This window comes from Pelodiscus sinensis, chromosome 1 (assembly GCF_049634645.1).
Source record: "Pelodiscus sinensis isolate JC-2024 chromosome 1, ASM4963464v1, whole genome shotgun sequence".
NCBI lineage: Eukaryota > Metazoa > Chordata > Testudines > Trionychidae > Pelodiscus > Pelodiscus sinensis.
The window spans coordinates 328,382,653-328,403,098 of NC_134711.1; the positions used below are offsets into that span (position 1 = coordinate 328,382,653).

Here is a 20,446-nt window from a genome sequence, read left to right on the forward strand (position 1 = left end):
ATGGAAACTTCCAACTTCACCGGCTATGACCTGCCAACATTCATCCTAATGGGCATCCCTGGCCTGGGAGATGCTCATATCTGGATTTCTATCCCTTTTGCTGCATTCTACATGACAGCTCTGTTGGCAAATTTCACAGTACTGTCTATTGTGGCCAAAGAGCAGAGATTGCACAAACCGATGTACCTGCTGATTGGCATGCTGGCAGTCTCAGACATGATCATACCTACCACAATCATCCCAAGGGCCCTGGGGATATTTTGGTTCAATTTGAAAAGCATCACTCTGGCTGCCTGCCTCGCCCAGGCTTTCTTCTTGCCGGTAAGTGCTACTATGCACTCAGGGGTCCTAATGACAATGGCCGTTGATCGCTGTGTTGCCATATGTAACCCTCTGAGATACACGAGCATCCTGACCAATGCACGAGTCGCTAAGCTAGGCCTAGTGTGTGTGGTAAGAGCTGTTCTCTATATTGTGCCCTTGTCTGTGCTCCTGAGCAGGATGCCATTCTGTGACAATCGCATTATCCCCCACACGTACTGTGAAACGATGGCTGTGTCAATGTTGTCCTGTGGGGACATCACAGGATGCAGAATGTACGGCTTGGTGTTGGCATGTGTTTCCACTGGGTTTGACATGACAGTCATTGCAATATCCTATGTGCTAATCACCAGGGCCGTCCTCCGAATGTCCTCCAAAACAGCCCACCAGAAAGCCCTCAGCACCTGCACCGCCCACATCCTTGTGATACTCATGGCTTATCCTCCTGGCCTCTTCTCCATTCTGGCGTACCGGTTCGGTGAAGGTATCGCACCTTCTGTGCACATTATTTTGTCCAATCTCATTTACCTCCTACCCTCCATGCTCAACCCTATCGTGTATGGAATCAAAACCAAAGAGCTTCGTGAGGAAGTGGTTGCATTCATCTGCAGAAGGTTCTTGACTGGCATCACTGGCTATAAAACTACATGACATGTCTACTTATTTAGAAATGGACTGTGTGACCCTGGATTCGAGGGCTGTGTACTCCAGCATACGATCGAGCTAATGGCAATCACACAATTTAAGAGCATTCACCATGAATAATTGTAATACAATGCTCAATAGTTAATAATTAATATGAAATCAGGCTTTTAGGTACAAGGTCAAAATCTAGGTGGCAGTTTCTGCATCTCAGAATGGGAGGAGAGGACAGAGAAGTAAATAAGTAAGAATGAAAGAAAATAATGGGTGAAAACTTTGAGTCTGGACACCTTTGATATTAGAAGTTGATTGAAAGTTGGCCAATGATGTTACAGGAAGGCCCCAATGCGCACTAAGAAAAGCGAATATGTTAGGTGACCAGATTGGCTTGCCAGGGAAATCCCTGGTGAGTTTCAACAAAAAAAGGAAGCTTATGAGAAGTGGAAACATGGACAGGTGACGTGGGGGGAGTATAAATATATTGCTTGAACACGTAGAGGCGTAATCAGGAAGGCAAAAGCATATATGGAATTCCAGCTAGCAAGAGATGTGAAGGGTAAGAAGAAAGGTTTCTACAGAGATAGGAGGGTGATCATGGAGAGTGTAGAGCCCTTACTGGATGAGGGAGGTAGGCTAGTGACAGATCATAGAATCATAGAATCATAGAATAATAGGACTGGAAGGGACCTCGAGAGGTCATCGAGTCCAGCCTCCCGCCCTCAAGGCAGGACCAAGCTCCATCTACACCATCCCTGACAGATGTCTATCTAACCTGTTCTTAAATATCTCCAGAGAGGGAGATTCCACCACCTCCCTTGGCAATTTATTCCAATATTTGACCACCCTGACAGTTAGGAATTTTTTCCTAATGTCCAATCTAAACCTCCCCTGCTGCACTTTAAGCCCATTACTCCTTGTCCTGTCCTCAGAAACCAAGAGGAACAAATTTTCTCCTTCCTCCTTGTGACACCCTTTTAGATATTTGAAAACCGCTATCATGTCCCCCCTTAATCTTCTTTTTTCCAAACTAAACAAGCCCAGTTCATGAAGCCTGGCTTCATAGGTCATGTTCTCTAGACCTTTAATCATTCTTGTTGCTCTTCTCTGCACCCTTTCCAATTTCTCCACATCTTTCTTGAAATGTGGCGCCCAGAACTGGACACAGTACTCCAGCTGAGGCCTAACTAGTGCAGAGTAGAGCGGCAGAATGACTTCACGAGTTTTGCTTACAACACACCTGTTGATACAACCTAGAATCATATTTGCTTTTTTTTGCAACAGCATCACACTGTTGACTCATATTCAACTTGTGGTCCACTATGACCCCTAGATTCCTTTCTGCCATGCTCCTTCCTAGACAGTCGCTTCCCATCTTGTATGTATGGAACTGATGATGTGGGAAAAGCTGAAGTATCAATGCTTTTTTTGCTTCTGTCTTCACAGACAAGGTCAGCTCCCAGACTACTGCACTAGGCAACAGAGTATGGGAAGGAGGTGGGCAGCCCTTGATGGAGAAAGAGCTGGTCAGGAATGATTTAGGAAAGCTAGATATACACGAATCCATGCATCTGGATTTCATGCATCCAACGGTACTGAGGCAGTTGGAAATGTCATTGTAGAGCCTTTGGCCATTATGTTTGAAAACTGATGGAGATCGGGAGAGGTCCCATTTTTGAAAAAGACAAATATAGTGCCCATCTTTAAAAAAGGGAAGAAGGACAATCCAGGGAACTACAGATCAGTCAGCCTCACGTAAGTCCTCAGAAAAAAAACCAAGTACTTGGAAGAGGGGAATATCATCAGGAATAGTCAACCTGGATTCACCAAGAGCAAGTCATGCATGACCAATCTGATTAGTTTCTATGATGACGTAACTGGCTCAATGGAGGTGGTGAAGTTAGTCGATATGATATATTTTGACTTTAGCAAAGCTTATGATACGGTCTCCCACAATATTCTTCCCAGCAATTAAGGAATCATGCATTGGATAAATGGAGTGTAACGTGGCTACAAAGCTAGCTAGATTGTTGAGCCCAAGAGGTTCATAAGAACGGTTCATAAGAAAATAAGAACGGCCGTACTGGGTCAGACCAAATGTCCATCTACCCAGTAGCCTGTCTGCCGACAGTGGCCAGCACCAGGTGCCCCAGAGGTGGTGGACCAAAGACAATGATCAAGCGAATTGTCTCCTGCCATCTTTCTCCAGGGTCTGACAAACAGAGGCCAGGGACACCATTTCTATCCCCTGGCCAATAGACTTTTATGGACCTAACCTCCATGAAATTATTTAGCTTCTCTTTAAACTCTGTTATAGTCTTAGCCTTCACAAGGAGTTCCACAGGTTGACTACGCGCTGTGTGAAGAAGAACTTTCTTTTATTAGTTTTAAACCTGCTACCCATTAACTTCATTTGGTGTCCTCTAGTTCGTCTATTATGGGAACTAATATATAACTTTTCTTTATTCACCCTCTCCACACCATTCATGATTTTATAGACCTCTATCATATTCCCCCTCAGTCTCCTCTTTTCTAAACTGGAAAGTCCCACTTGCTTTAATCTCTCTTCATCTGGGACCCGTTCCAAACACCTAATCATTTTAGTTGCCCTTTTCTGAACCTTTTCTAAGGCCAAATTATCTTTTTTGAGGTGAGGATACCACATCTGTACACAGTTTTCAAGAAGTGGGCGTGCCATAGTTTTATACAGGGGGCAGTAAGATATTCTGGGTCTTATTTTCTATCCCTTTCTTAATAATTCCTCACATCCTAGTTGCCTTTTTGACCGATGCTGCACACTGCGTGGAAGTTTTCAGAGAACTATCCACTATAACTTCAAGATCTCTTTCCTGATTGTCGTAGACAAATTAGCCCCCATCTTACTGTACGTATAGTTGGGGTTATTTTTTCCAACATGCATTACTTTACACTTATCCACCTTAAATTTCATTTGTCATTTTGTTGCCCACTTACTCAGTTTGGTGAGATCTTTTTGAAGTTCTTCACAGTCTGCTTCTGTCTTGACTATCCTAAACAGGTTAGTATCATCCTCAAACTTTACCACCTCGCTGCTTACCCCTTTCTCCAGATCAATTATGAATAAGTTGAACAGGATTGGTCCCAGGACTGACCTGTGGTTAGCCCTGTCCATTTTGAAAATTTACCATTTATTCCTACCCTTTGGTTCCTGTCTTTTAACCAGTTCTCAATCCAAGAAAGCACCTTCCCTCTTATCCCATGTGTAGCCAGACAAAGCCCTCCACCTCCCTGTCACATCCATCTTGCTTGTCCCTCTAATGTGCCTGGAGCACACAGGACACAGAGAGCAAGAATATCAGCATAGTCCTTGATGCCTTGACAGAGGCCCGGATATGCTGGCTCATCGTGACCCTGGATTACTGTAAACGCTGATAAGAGAGGGTGGTCAAGCAAATTACTGACCTATGGGCTGTGAGAAACTGCCCATGGCTGGCACCTATGTTAATACAATCACACAACCATCCCTGGGAGAGGAATCTCCCACTGAGAAAAGATTCTCCAGTACTCCCAATTTAGTTATCTCTCTTACAGGTGTAAATTAAGTTCACAACTCCCTTGTAAGAGCTGGTGTCACAAAGACGAACGAGCACAGTTTGGTGCCTTACATAAGAAAGAGAATACATGACTCCACAAGTATTAAGATGGGCCCAGAAGCACACTCAATTTGTGCGTCAATCTACCATCTACCTGCTGATCGGGTTAGGTAGTCGCCTCCTAGGGTCCACATAGGAACACCCAGCTTCGTATTCGTCTTTCTGAGGAATTGAGTGACCGATCCTGGCCTGACATGCTGGAATCGAGAGACGCAGAAGTGGGTAAAAATTGTACCTGTATGAGTCCTTTGTTTTAGTGCATGCATAGAATAGAGCTCTTCAAAATTAAGCTGTCACTTGGTACTGTTATTTTCTATTTTCCTTTTCCTTTGTAACCATTTTTTAAGACCTGTATTTGCTAGCAATTAAGAAGTGGAACAATAGCCATTGTAACCGTATGATTATGAGTTTCTCTAATAAACTTGTAACTGTTTAAACTTTAACCTGACTCCTTTTGTTGCTGTAACAGAACCAAACACAATTAACAGAACTCCAGTCGGTCATAGGGGCAGACACAGGCAGAGCTGGGCATTTGGGTCCTGTCGCCTCCACGGGACAGACCCTTGGGCACCCGTCAGCATTACAGGATGCCCACTTCAAAGGGACCCTGTGTCCTAGCCGTTAAAGACTCGGGTGTAATAAGCTTTCTCTGCACTAACTTGGGGCACTCGTCAGCCTCCTTGCTGCCCGCTACTAAGGGACCCTGTCCTTACAGTTGAAGACTCGGGTGCATAATAAACTCACACACACACCTCACTGCTCCGACCATCGGCTGACAGAATTGGCGTAGTAGGCAGGATTGTGTTATTGGTAACAGAGTTAGCAGCATAAATCAAACATGCTGCAGCTTGGCTGATATGAAAACCCCTGTACTAAGAAGTTTAAAAATTAGTAATAGCTGACTGCAATAATAAACATTCGGAATTACCTATTAAAAGGAATCAGGTGGTGTGGGGGCTAATTAAAAAGCCCACCCTCCTTACCAAATTAATACTAAACAAACCTGTGTCATTGAGAAAAGTCATTTAGCAGGAATCCGGACGGACCATAAAAAGGAAAAAGCATGTGAAAGAGGAAGATAAAGGTTTGGAGCTCGATGGGCAAAATAAAAGGAATAAGAAAAGAAGAAATACAGTCGTTGGAAAGTTAAATGACAATGTAATTTACACAAGAGCCTTTGGTGAGGGACCTTGACAAAGGCTGTCTGAAAAGCTAAGTATACTATATCTACTGGATCCCCCTTATCTGCATGTTTCTGAACCCTTTCAAAGAACTCTAATAGATTAGTAAGACATGATTTCCCTTTACAGAAACCATGTGGACTTTTGTCCCAGAAATTACGTTCTTCTACGTGCCTGACAATTTTATTCTTAACTATTGTTCCGACTAATTTGCCCGGAACTGAAGTTAGACTTACCGGTCTGTAATTGACAGGATCCCCTCTAGAGAGCCTTTTAAATACTGGAGTCACGTTAGCTACCTTCCAGTCATTAGGTACTGAAGCCAATTTAAGGGATAGATTACAAACCACAGATAATAGTTCAGCATTTTCCCATTTGAATTCTTTTAGAACCCTTGGATGAATGCCACCCGGTCCCGGTGATTTGTTAACGTTAAGTTTTTCCATTTGTTCCAAAACCTCCTCTAATGACAGTTCAATACAGGACAGCTCCTCAGATTCATCACCCAAAAAGGACGGTGCACATTTGGGAATCTCCCTAGCATCCTCAGCCGTGAAGACTGAAGCAAAGAAATCATTTAGTTTCTCCACAATGGCTTTATCGTCCTTGATTGCTCCTTTTATACCTAGATCGTCTAGGAGACCCACTATTTTTTAGCAGGCTTCCTGCTTCTAATGTACTTAAAAAGCATTTTGCTATTGCTTTTTGAGTTTTTGGCTAGCTGTTCCTCAAAATCTTTTTTTGCTTTTCTTATTATATTTTTACACTTGATTTGACAGTGTTTATGTTCCTTTCTATTCATCTCACTAGGATTGGACTTCTTGAAAGATGCCTTTTTGTCCCTCACTCTTTCTGTTACATGGTGGTTACATAAGAACATAAGAACGGCCTTACTGGGACAGACCAAAGGTCCATCTAGCCCAGTATCCTGTCTACCGACAGTGGCCAGCACCAGGTGCCCCAGAGAGGGTGGACCGAAGACAGTGATCAAGCGATTTGTCTCCTGTCATCCCTCTCCAGCCTCTGACAAACAGAGGCCAAGGACACCATTTTATCCCCTGGCTAATAGCCTTTTATGGACCTAACCTCCATGAAATTATCTAGCTTCCCTTTAAACTCTATTATAGTCCTAGCCTTCACAGCCTTCTCTGGCAAGGAGTTCCACAGGTTGACTACACGCTGTGTGAAGGAGAACTTTCTTTTATTAGTTTTAAACCTGCTACCCATTAGAGATACTAAACTTAAGGTGCATCTTCACTGCAGGGTTAACTCGAAATAAGCTATGCAAATTGAGTTACATCAATTGTGTATCTTATTTCAAAATCCCTTATTTTTAAATCGGGAGCATCTACAAAGCACTTATTTCAAAACAGAGCACTCTTCCTCCAACTTCCTTTATCCCTCATACAATGACAGTTATAGGAATCGGAGTAAGAAGTCCTCCAGCTTGGCAGTATTTTGACACTCTTTCGAAATAACTTCCTGCTGTATAGACACAGACTACGTTATTTCAGAATAGTGCTAGTTAAACTGTAAGGTAGGGATAGGATACAGGATGACGTAGACAAATTGAAGGACTGGGCCAAAAGAAATCTGATGAAGTTCAAAAAGGACAAGTGCAGAGTCCTGAACTTAGGCCACTCTAACAGGCTGGAGACCGAATGACTAAGCAGCAGTTAAGCAAAAAAACACCTTGAGATTACATAGGTCATAGAACATTAGAACTGAAAGGGACCTTGAGAGGTCATTGAGTCCAGTCCCTGCCATCATGGCAGAACCAAGCACCATCTACATCAGATTGGAGAGCCTTACCCATCCAAAGTTCACAAAACTCTTTCTCAGGCTACGACATCTTCCTTGAAACGTGATGCCCAGAACTGGACACAATACTCCAACAGAGGCCTAATCAGCGCAGAGTAGAGCGGAAGAATGATTTCTCAAGTTTTGCTCACAACACTTGTGTTAATGCATCCCAGAATCATGGTTTCTTTTTTGGCAGCTGTGTCAAACTGTTGACTTATATTTAGTTTGTGGTTCACTGTGACCCCCTAGATCCCTTTCTGCCGTACTACTTCCTATACAGTCGCTTCCCATTCTGTATGTGTGAAACTGATTGTTCCTTCCTAAGTGGAGTAATTTGCATTTGCATTAAACTTCATCCTGTTTACCTCAGACCATTTCTCCAGTTTGTCCAGATTATTTTGAATTATGACCCTATTCTCCAAAGCACTTGCAACCCCTCCCGGCTTGGCATCATCTGCAAACATATTAAGCGCACTCTCTATGCCAAAATCTATATAGTTGATGAAGATATCGAACAGAACCAGTCCCAAAACAGACCCATGCAGAACCCCACTTCTTATGCCCTTCCAGCATGACTGTGAACCATTTATAACTACTCTCTAAGAACAATTCTCCAACCCGTCATGTACCCACCTTACTGTAGCCCCATCTAGGTCGTTTTTTCCTAGCTTATTGATAAGTAGGTCATGCAAGACTATATCAAATACCTTACTGAAGTCTAGGTGTACTATGTCTGCTGCTTCCCTCTTACCCACAAAGCTTGATATCTTTTATTTGGGTGTGGGAGGGCGTTTGACAGATTACAGAATGAGGAGCAATGGTCTGAGGGTCCAGTGGGGGAGGGCTAGGCTGGATATTAGGAAAATCTATTTCCCTAGGAGGGTAGTGAAGCACTGGAATAGGTTACCTTTACTCCCTAAAGTCCTGGCTGGGATGATTGAGTTGAAGTTGGTCCTGCTTTCGGTAGCGGGTCGGACTCGATGACCTCCTGAGGTCTCTTCCAGCCCTAGGATTCTATGGTTTTGATGCAGGACGGGGGGTTGGGTTGTAGGTGGGGTGCGGAGTCTGGAAATGAATTAGGATGGAGGTGGAAGTTTCTACCTGGGACAGAGGTTTTGGCTATGAGCTACAGCCAGATGTCATGTACTGCAGACAGATCCTCCTTGCTGGTGCAGTGGGCTAAGGCAGGCTCCCTGACTTGCTGGGATCGTACATGCTGCCAGAAATGGCCACCATGTCTAGACTTTCAGCTGAGGGGCCAAAGGGCTCTGTGAAGACTTTGGGTCTACACCCAAAGATGCCAGCTCCACAACTAACACTGTTCTTGGCCAAATCGAGCTGTGGAACCAGCACAGGGGGAGCACATAGAACTTTCCTGATCACTCGTCCTGCACAGGAAATGCTGGTTGATGATGGAAGCTGACAAAAGCCAATGAATCTTCGGACAACCCAGCAAGCTGGCATTCATGGCGCCATCTCTATGCATTCAGGGCTGTCATGTCTCGGTGTGTAGCCATACTAAGGCAGGATGAAATAAATCAGTGGGAAACATATGGCCCATAATCACAGTTTCCCCATCCCTGAATTAAAGCACCAGGGGATAGAAGTCCCTCACCAGAGACTTTGAGCTAGTGAAGCTGATCCCACAATGTAGAATGGAGCTTGGTGATTTTTCATCCACTTGCAAACTCAAATGGGGGCTATGGTGGCTGTCGGCCTCAATGAAGGACAGCAAAGCAGTCCTGTCTTGGAGTGCCCTGAGTGCCCTCACTCGGCACATCACAGCACTCGGCCATCAGCCCGGCTGCACTTGCTGCAGGCTGCCATCCAGGGAGGTCAATCGGGGGGGCTGTCAGGATCCAGGTGACCCTGCAGGAGAGCTTCCACCACGAGGAACCTGCAGAGCCACCCCAGTCCTCCCCATCGGGGGCTCGTGCCCCATTCCTCCCTCACCTCCTTCCACTTACCCCTCCCTAGCTCCTATTCCTGACGTGCTGACATGCATCTGACGAAGTGGGTCTTTGCCCACGAAAGCTTATGATCCAACACTTCAGTAAGTCTATAAGGTGCCACAGGACTCCTCGCCGCTTTTGCAGATTCAGACTAACACGGCTACCCCTCTGATACTTAACCTAAACAGCTGATTTTTGGAGCAGCTGGTACTGGAACCTAGTAAGGAGACCAGAAAAAGTGCCACTGTGGATGAACATCAAAGTAAAAGAAGCAGTCGGAGGCAAAAAAACATCCTTTGCAATATATACCTAGAATTAGGAAAGCTAAAAAGAACCTGAAGAACAACTAACTGAGAGTACATCTACAGAGGAACATTATTTCAAAATAACTAGCGTTATTTCGAAATCCCTTAGTCCAAGTCTACACAGCAGGCTCGGTGATATTCCAAGCTTAGCCGCATTTGAATATTTCTTGTGCAAGAAGCCGCAAGTGTAGACATAGCGCTAGGTTGCGCCTACACAGCACAGTTATTTTGAAATAACTTTCGTTATTTCAAAGTAACAATGCGAGCATCTACCCAGCAGTTCTGTTATTTTGAAATATATTCAAATAACGGGAGGCTTATTCCGACTTCTGTAAACCTCATTTCAAGAGGAATAATTCCTATTCCGAAATAGCTATTTTGGAATAGCAGTAGTGTGGACGCCCCACTGCTTCTATTTCAAAATATCTCCTCCCTAGGGCCATTCATAGTAATTACTCCCCAGTGCCTCCTGGGGCTCTAAATAGAGGTAGCACGTCCACATTAGAGGAGCCCATCTCAGACTAATTTTGCAGCTTCCGTGTAGTGTAAATGTGCTATTTCAAAATAAGATATTTCGGAGTATTACTTCCAGAATAGCTTATTTTGAAATAAGCGTTCAGTGTAGATGTACCCTAAGAGAATCCACACATACAGCTAAACGTCTGTGCACAACTAGTGCCACTACTGTTCAAAAGATTCATAAATGTGAGAAAAGCTGCAAATAGTGAGATGCAAAGTTTTTAGATGCTACACAACTACTAATAATAGTGAAGGCCAAAGTAGAGTGAAGAGTTTAAAAGGAACCCCGCAACCCATAAATATGATGGCTTTCACCACTCAAAAGAAAAGGTCTTGGAGTCATGGAGTATAATTTTTTGAAATATCCACTCAATGTGCAGCAGTCAAAAAAGGGTAAATGAATATACAAAATCATTAGGAAAAGAATAGATAAAAAGATGGAAAACATTAATTAGCCTCTATGTACAGCTATGTTATGGCTACACCTTGCATTCTGTATGCAGATCTCATTGATCCATTGGTGGGGGGGGGGGGGAGGGAAAGAGAAACCCCAATGGGATAGAAGAAAAGTAGAAAAGGGCCCACAAATAGTTTGGATTATGGAACAGCTTCTATATGAGGAGAGAATAGTAAGTCTGGGACTTTTAGCTTAGAAAAGAAGATAACTAGATGGAGGTGTGTCTGAGGTGTATAAAATTATGAATGGTGTGGGGAAAGTAAATCAAAAGTTCTCTTAACATAAAAACTTGAGTCACCAAACAAAATTAATTGCCAGAAAACTTTGCTTCACAAAGGCCACAGTGAACCTTTGGAACTCCTTGCCGGAGGATGTTGTGAGTACGTCTATACTGCAAGCTTCTTTTGGAATAAACTTTTCCAGAAGATTTCTTCCAGAACAGCTTATTTTGAAATAGAGTGTCCACACTATAAGGTAAACTTAAAAAACAACAAATAGTCTGGTAGCACTTTATAGACTAACAAATCATGTAGATGGTATCATGAGCTTTCGTGGGCACAGCTCACTTCTTCAGATGACCGAAGAAATAGGCTGTGCCCATGAAAGCTCACGATACCATCGACATGTTTTGCTAGTCTATGAAGTGCTACCAGACCATTTGTTGTTTTTTAAGTTTATAATGTACAGACTAACGTGGCTACCCCCTGAAGCTTCTCAACACACTACAGGGAGGCCTCAAATTTAGTCCAAGGCAGGCTCCCCTAATAGGGATGCGACTTAAAGCTCCAGGAGCCACTGTGGAAGAAAGGGGCTTATTCCTCTTGGAATGAGGTTTACTGCTGTTGGAAAAGGCCATTCATTATTGTGATTTTCTTTTGAAATAATGCAATTGCAGTGTGGATGCTAGTATTGTTTTTCTGGAATAAAGGCCTTTATTCTGGAAAAACGGGTCAGTGCAGATGCACCCTAAGATTAGAACAGGAGTAAAACAAAACTAGGTAAGTTCATGCTCATCAGTTCATATTAAGGAAGAGGAGAGTAGAGCAAAACCACACTCTGGAGTGTGCCTAGACACTGGCAGCCAGCATTTGGAAAGGGCAACAGGGGATGGATCACTGGGAGAAGAAAGCCCTTTCCACGCTGTTGGTTTTGCCAGAGCCGGCCCAAGCAACGGGCTGACCGGCCTGGGTGGGGGCGGAGCTGCGCATGCGCCGCACGTCCGGGGCAGGGGCCGCACGTGCGCCGTGTGCTCGGGGGGTGGCACCATGCGCCCACGGCCCAGGGCACCAGAATGGTTCAGGCCAGCCCTGGGTTTTGCATCAGTTCAGGATCACGTCATTTCACCTCCCCAGGGTGGCAATGACTATACAGAGGTCAAGGGACTGGATATTCCAACCTCGATGGAGGTGTGTAGCCTTAAGCTGCTAGGAAACAACAACAAGAAGTCCTGTGGCACCTTATAGACTAACAGATATATTGCAGCATAAGCTTTCGTGGCCAAAGACCCGTTTCTTTAGATGAATGTAGTGGAAATTCCCTACATGCATCAGACGAAGTGGGTCTTTGCCCACGAAACCTTATGCTCTAATATATCTGTTAGTCTACAAGGTGCCACCAGACTTCCCGTTGTTCTTGAAGATTCAGACTAACACGGCTACCCCTCTGATACTTAAGCTGCTATGGTTAATTAATAAGGGTGATTTTTTTCAGCCCCGCCTGGTGCCAACATTCATACACACAGTGCAGCTGGAATGGCCCTGCACAGAGAAAACAAACTATCATCAATTATTAGATTGAAATGCCTGAATAATTTTGTTTCCTCTGAGAATCTGCGCTCTGGTCTCAACAAATTATTTCTTCACTCCCAGGAGACGCGCTCTCAAGCTTCATATCTCTATGGTCTATTTTCTTCTGGCCTGCTGCTCATGGACCTGAGAGAATTGTCTGGGAGTCTTGCCAACCTGAGGGTCCACAGAGACGGTTCACAGGAATGATAAATGGGACTGCCCAGTTTGGGGAGTGTCAGACATATGCGACTCAGACGCTGACTCCGGGGGCTCTGTAGCAGGAAGGGAATCTCCTCTTTCTGCCAAGTGGGAGTTCGGTGAGTTGCCTTTTTCTGCATTGCGGTTAGTGCTAAGGGCTCAGGAATGGATCCGCAGCTCCTGTCATGACCAATCCGAGCAGGAATTTTCCAGGGCAGAGACTTGAACTCTTTAGTCTTGTCAGAAAATGAAGTGATTGCCCCACTAAGATTGGGAGTACAAATGTATTGGAAATAGCTGGGGAGAAATTGGTTTTAAGATCAGTTCCGTGTCTCCTACTCTGTCCTTCAATCAGTCTCAGTCACTTCCTTTCTCCCTCCCCCCCACCTCGGTTTTTGAGAGAAAGAGGGAGCATGGCTTTTACTTTTCTTCTCTGAAATGTTCCCATTCAGCAACTTCGCTGCCCTGTTAGGATTTCAGCGAGTCTCTGTGTGACCAGAGGGCTCACCACAAGCCTGGGTCCCACACTGGCCAGTTTCTGCTCTCCCACTCTACCTCCTGTGGGCCACTCAAAATGGACGTTGTCCTCCCTGAGAGCAAAATCAGGTTTTGATGCCTTGATATCCCCATTTTTTTGTGCCTGTGTCAAAATGCCACTTATACTGGGAGTTTCCCTCATGATCCCTCCGCACTCTGACGGAACAGCATTCTGAGTAGCAGGAGCGAAAGCCGGGACTTGAGAAATGCGGAGCAAAAATAAAAACAGTAAGGGATAAGCCACATTGAGATCACCATAAAACCATCTTCAGGGGCTAATGTAAATGTCTTGGTTTCCACTTAGAATTTTACACTACTAGGACTGGAAGGGACCTCGATAGGTCATCAAGTCCAGTCCCCTGCCCTCATGGCGGCGCCAAATACTGTCTAGACCATCCCTGATAGACATTTAACTAACCTACTTGTAAATATCTGCACAGATGGGGATTCCACAACATCCCTGGGTAATTTATTCCAGTGTCTGACCACCCTGATAGTTAGGAACTTTTTCCTAATGTCCAACCTAAACCTCCTTTGCTGCAGTTTAAGCCCATTGCTTCTTGTTCTATCGTCAGAGGCCAAGATAAACAAGATTTCTTCCTCCTCCTCATGACACCCATTTAGATACCTGAAAACTGCTGGCATGTCCCCCCTCAACCTTCTCTTTTCTAAACTAAACAAAACCAATTCTTTCAGCCTTCCCTCATAGGTCATGTTCTCTAGATCTTTAATCATTCTTGTTGCTCTTCTCTGGACCCTCTCCAATTTCTCCACATCTTTCTTGAAATGCGGCACCCAGAACTGGACACAATAATCCAACTGAGACCTTATCAGCGCAGAGTAGAGTGGAAGAATGATTTCTTGTGCCTTGCTCACAACACGCCTGTTAATGCATCCCAGAATCATGTTTGCTTTTTTTGCAACAGTGTCACACTGTTGACTCATATTTAGCTTCTGGTCCACTATAACCCCTAGATCCCTTTCTCCTGTACTCCTTCCTAGACAGTCGTTTCCCATTCTGTATGAGTGAATCTGATTGTTCCTTCCTAAGTGGAGCACTTTGCATTTGTCTTTATTAAACTTCATCCGGTTCACCTCAGACCATTTCTCCCATTTGTCCAGATCATTTTGAATTATGACCCTATCCTCCAGCACTGATTTGGAACAGGAGAACATCAGTGCTTTTGCACAAAATCAAGCAGCCAGTGTAGACAGCTGGCAAGTTTTTGTGCAAAGGCGGCTGCTTTTGCTGAAAAACTTGCCAGTCTAGACGCTGCCAGGCAGTGTACTTTCTATGCCGATATCTAAATCGTTGGTGAAGATATTGAACTGAGCCGGTCCCAAAACAGACCCCGGCAGAACCCTACTTGTTATGCCTTTCCAGCAGGATTGTGAACCATTACTAACTACTCTCTGAGTACGGTTATCCAGCCAGTTATGCACCCACCTTATAGTAGCCCCATCTAAGTTGTATTTACCTAGTTTATTGATAAGAATATCATGCAACACCGTATCAAACGCCTTACTAAAGTCTAGTTACACCACATCCACCTCCTCTCCCCATTCACAAGACTCGTCATCCTATCAAAGAAAGCTATCCGATTGGTTTGACATGATTTGTTCTTTACAAATCCATGCTGGCTATTCTCTATCACCTTGCCACCTTCCAAGTGTTTACAGATGATTTCTTTAATTACTTGCTCCATTATCTTCCCTGGCACAGAAGTTAAACTAACTGGTCTGTAGTTTCCTGGGTTGCTCTTATTTCCCTTTTTATAGATGGGCACTATATTTGCCCTTTTCCAGTCTTCTGGAATCTCTCCTGTCTCCCATGATTTTCCAAAGATGATAGCTAGACGCTCAGATACCTCCTCTATCAGCTCCTTGAGTATTCTCGGATGCATTTCATCAGGCCCTGGTTACTTGCAGTCATCTAACTTTTTGAGATGATTTTTAACTTGTTCTTTATTATTTTAACTTCTAAACATTCCACCTTCTCACTAGCATTCAGTAGGTTAGGCATGCCTTCAGACTTCTCGGTGAAGACCGAAACAAAGAAGTTATTAAGCGTCTTTGCCATTTCCAAGTTTCCTGTTACTGTTTCTCCCTCCTCACTGACCAGTGGGCCTACCCTTTCCTTGGACTTCCTCTTGCTTCTAATGTATTTATAAAAAGTCTTCTTCCTTCCCTTTATTCCTGTAGCTACTTTGAGCTCATTTTGTGACTTTGCCTTTCTAAGCTTGACCCTGCATTCCTGTGCTGTTTGCCTATATTCATCCTTTTTAATTTGTCCTACTATCCATTTTTTATATGACTCCTTTTTTATTTTTAGATCATGCAAGATCTTGTGATTAAGCCAAGGCGATCTTTTGCCATATTTTCTATCCTTCCTATGCAGTGGAATAGCTTGCTTTTGGACCTTTAATAACATCCTTTTGAAAAACTGCCAACTATCCTCAGTTGTTTTTCCCCTCAGTCTTGATTCCCATGGGACCTTACCTATCAGCTCTCTGAGCTTAGCAAAATCCATCTTCCTGAAATCTATAGTCTCTATTTTCCTGGTTTCCCTTCTAGCCTTCCTTAGAATTGTGAACTCTATGATTTCATGATCACTTCCACCCAACCTGACTTCCACTTTCAAATTCTCAACCAGTTCCTCCCTATTTGTTAAGATCAAATCTAGAACAGCTTTCTCGCTGGTAGCTTTTTCAACCTTCTGAAATAAAAAGTTGTCTCCAATGCAGTCCAAGAACTTATTGGATAGTCTGTGCCCCGCTGTGTTATTTTCCCAACATATATCTGGATAGCTGAAGTCCCCTGTCAGCACCAAATCTTGGCCTTTGGATGATATTGCTAATTGTTTAAAAAAAGCCTCATCCACTTCTTGTACCTGGATAGGTGGCCTGTAGTAGACTTTTAGCATGACATCACCCTTGTTATTAACCCCTTTTAGCCTAACCCAGAGACTCTCAACACTTCCATCTCCTATGTCCATCTCTACCTCACTGCAAGTGTGTTCATTTTTAATATATAAGGCAGCACCTCCTCCCTTTTTTCCCCCGTCTATCCTTCCTGAGCAAGCTGTACCCTTCCATACAAACATTCCAATCCTGTGTATTACCCCCACCAAGTTTCTGTGATGCCAACAATGTCATAATTGTACTTATTTATTAGCACTTCCAGTTCTTCCTGCTTATTACCCATACTTCTCGCATTTGTATACAGGCATCTAAGATCCTGATTTGACCTTGCCTCCCAGTTTTGTCCTGACCCTCCTTTCTCTCTGCCATTATTGTCCACGCTCCCTCCCATTTCTGACCCATCTCCCAGGTCTCCATGTTCTCCACTTTCCCGTGGGCTTTGCTCACCTGTCCCTGTCAAACCTAGTTTAAAGCCTCTTCACTAGGTTAGCTAGTCTGTGTCCAAATAGGGTCTTCCCCCTCTTCGAAAGGTGAACGCCATCTCTGCCTAGCAGTCCTTCCTGGAATAGCACCCCGTGCTCAAGGAAGACAAAGCCCTCCTGGCAACACCATCTTCGCAGCCAGGCATTCACTTCCAGGATGCAGCTGTCTCTGCCTGTGCCCCCACCTTTGACAGGACGAATCAAAAAGAATACCACCTGCGCTCCAAACCCCATCACCCGTACACCCAGAGCCCTGTAGTTACTCTTGATCCGCTCAGTGTCACACCTCGCAGTATCATTTGTGCCCACATGGATGAGCAGCATGGGTTAGTAGTCAGAGGGCCGGATAATCCTTAACAATGCCTACGTAACATCGAGGATACGGGCCCCTTGCAGACAGCATACCTCCCGAGAAGAAATGTCAAGGTGACAGATGGGTGCCTCCATCCCCCTCAGAACAGAGTCTCCGATCACCACTACCCTACATTTCCTATTCGCAGTGGTGGCAGCAGACCTTCATGCCTTGGGGGTATGAGGCTTCTCCTCTGGTGTAGGGGGTGATTCCTAGTACCATGGTGGGAGGGTTTGGAGCAGGGGTGGAGCAGTGCCTGCTGCCAGAAGTAACCAACTGCCACTGTCCACTTTGAGCCATCTCCTCCTCCACCAGTGGTGTGTCCGCAGTCCTGTGTACTGGAACAGCTACCTCAGCTGTCTCCTCATGAACGCTGTCCAGGAATTGCTCGTGGATTCGGGTACTCCTCAGCGTAGCCACCTTCTCCTGTAGCTCTCCCACCTCTGCCTGAGAGATTCCATCAGCAGGCACCTTTCACATTGGATGGTCTCCCCAGTCTGGATATCAGTAAGTGGGAATTGCAAGCCACAGTCCCTGCAAAACCATACGAGGATCTGGGTAGAGGCATCCATGCTGAGGCGCTCTGTCTGACTACAGGCGCAGGTGGAGGAGACAGAAGCAGTGCTGGCACAGGTGTTGAGGGTCTTCCTGACCATCGTAGGCCTCCCTCTGTCAAACTCCCACTTAAACTCCCCTGTCTGCAGCCCCCTGTCCGCTTTCGCTCCCTAGTCGCTCTGCCTCTGGCTTTCAAAGCCTGCTTGCCTAGGCCAGGCCTGCCCTCTCATGAGTCACACAGGGGAAGGCTGACCAGATGCAATCAAGAGAGCAATAAAAGGAACAAAAGGTCAGGCACTCAGTCTCACAGCAGCTGAAACTGAAACTGCAGTCACCTGAAATCAGAATCAGAATTCAACAAACAAAAGTCAAACAGTCAAGCAAACTCACTCACACCAAAAGCAAGTACTCTTACTCTCACCGGGTAGCCTGTTCAGCGGCGGGATCTCTTGTGGTCCCTCTTAAACTCACCTGTCTGCAGCCTCCTGTCCACTTACCACAAGCCTCCCGTGACTTCTGCTGGAGACATGCTGTGATCTCTTAGGTCAGATTTAAACATGTTTGGCCCAAAGTGGAATTGTCTGGGAAATTACTTAAATCAAACTTAGAGTTTAAAGATTCAAAATTATTAGGATACCAGTTTTCAAGGAAAGGAAAGAGTCTGCTCTCTCCGTGTCCCCAAAACTCTGCTTCTGAAGAGGACGAGAAAAATCCAAAAGTCAGAACAAATAGCACCATATTTCTGGCTTCCAGGAAAGCAAGCAGCATTGGAATCTCAACAGGAGGCTGGGGTGCAATCCAGAAGCATACAAGGTGTGTGTTTGCATTGGGAGGAAAGAAAAGGGGTACAATCTCCAGATAACCATGGCTCGGAGCTCTGAGACAGGGTGAACTAGAGAACGGGCATCCTGCTTCCTGTACCAACCAAAGAGGTACAGCATTTCCTCCGGCCACAGGGCAGTGTCTCGGACTGTAATGGAACACGGACAACACTGTAGCAGACTGTCTCTGACACTGTCTCCCAAGCTGACCACCCCCCTTCCATGAGCCACCCCACCACAGGTTTGTAGCCATGTCAGCAATTCCCAGCACAGAGAAGTAGCCTCAGGAAGCTCTGTCGGGTGTCTGACAGGCTGCAGTACATGAAAGCTGTGTGACCTTGTGAGGAAAGTGAATCATGCTGGCTCCTTTTAGTCTCTGAATCCTCTCTCCTTCCTCCTGCATCTGCCCCTCTCACCGTTCCTGCCCACGCTGAGCAGCTGCTGAGGTTCCTTTTGACCCCGGAAAGATAGGCAGCTTTTTACAGGGGGGGAGGAGTAGCTCAGCATTTTGAGTAGTCAGCTGCTAAACCCAGGGTTGTAAGTTCAATCGTTTGGGATCCTTTAGGGATATGGGGCAAAAATCTGTCAGAAATGGTACTTGGTCCAGCTGTAAGGGCTTTTCCCAGGGCAGACAGACACTGAATTTCACCCACACTAGGGACTTGTTTCTATGAGCTCTCACTGTGGAGTCTGACCCCTGGTTTTAGTTCCGGGTGAGGGGACCACTGTGCGGCAGCATTAGGCAATTTGAGGTGTGGGGGGTTACACATGGGCAAGTGTCCAGCACTTGAGGTTAAAAAGGAAAAGTGTGGTTGAACTCAGGCTGGTGGGCAATGCTGGAGACTGTAGGTACAGGCTGAGGTACACACCAAAGAATCCATTTTGAGACACTTGGAACAGGGGAAAGTCATCAGGAATGGTCAACGTGGATTCACCAAGGACAAGTCATCCCTGACCAACCTGACTGCCTTCTATGACACAGGGAACGCAGTGCACGTGATCTACCTTGGCCTTAGCAAGTATTTTGATAGGGTCTCCCACAGTATTCTTGCCATCAAGTTAAGGAAGTCAACTGAAAGTAATCAACAGCTTGATGTCTGGTTGGCAGTTGGTATCAAGTGGAATGCACCAAGGGTTGGTTTGGGGGCAGGTTTTATTCACCATCTTTATTCAAGACCTGGATAACGGGGTGGATTGAACCCTCACTAAGTTCATGCATGACACTGAGCTGGGGGGAGAGGTAAATACGCTGAAGGGCACTGTGAATATTTTGGTTCAATTTGAAAAGCCTTACTCTGGCTGGTTGCCTCTCCCATCTTTCTTTCAGGCAGGTGCTACAGTGCACTCAGCTGTCCTAATGATAACATTAGGGGTCAAATTTTGGCCTCAATGAGATCATCCTAAACCCACCTGTAGGGGACTATGTAACTGGATTGATTACACTCACCATGAGCCTTATATATTTCTTTGGCCCAAAGAAGAATTGATAGGAGAATGTGTGAGAATTCTACCTTAAACATAAAGGTCAGATTTCCGATCCATCTCCTCCTGGATCACACGGTATTGCTTATTTTAGGTCCATGTTGGCACTGTGACCTGGGTTTCCCAAAGCCGTGTGTACCATGATGCCCAAGTCCCTGTCCTGAGTTTATACACTTAAATTGGAACCCTGTTAAGACATTTGAGTTCACGCTTTTCTGTCCCAAGATCCAACACATTGAACTTACTGAGACTGAAATTCCTCTGCCAGTGTGCTGCCCATTCACCTAGCTTGCTGAGGACTTCTCTCAACTTCACTATGACCAACATAATCTGAAAGTGTCTGTAAATATCACCAAAATGGCCATTCCCCGTTGGAGACTGTTAATAGCTCTACAATATTCAGGGTACTATTTTAAAAAGTGTCTAATCCACTGTTCTGTGTTTCTGTCACTTCAAAGGACCCGTGTACATTTCTGTGCCCTACTAATGCATCAAGTCTTTC

At 45.0% G+C, this 20,446-nt stretch overlaps 1 protein-coding gene across 1 annotated transcript; it reads left to right on the plus strand.

Moving 5' to 3' along the window:
• LOC142828963 (olfactory receptor 52N1-like) lies at positions 1–972 on the plus strand. The gene has a single exon (XM_075926041.1). The coding sequence runs from the start codon at positions 1–3 to the stop codon at positions 970–972; it is 972 nt and encodes a 323-aa protein (XP_075782156.1).
• The last annotated feature ends 19,474 nt before the right edge of the window (positions 973–20,446 follow it).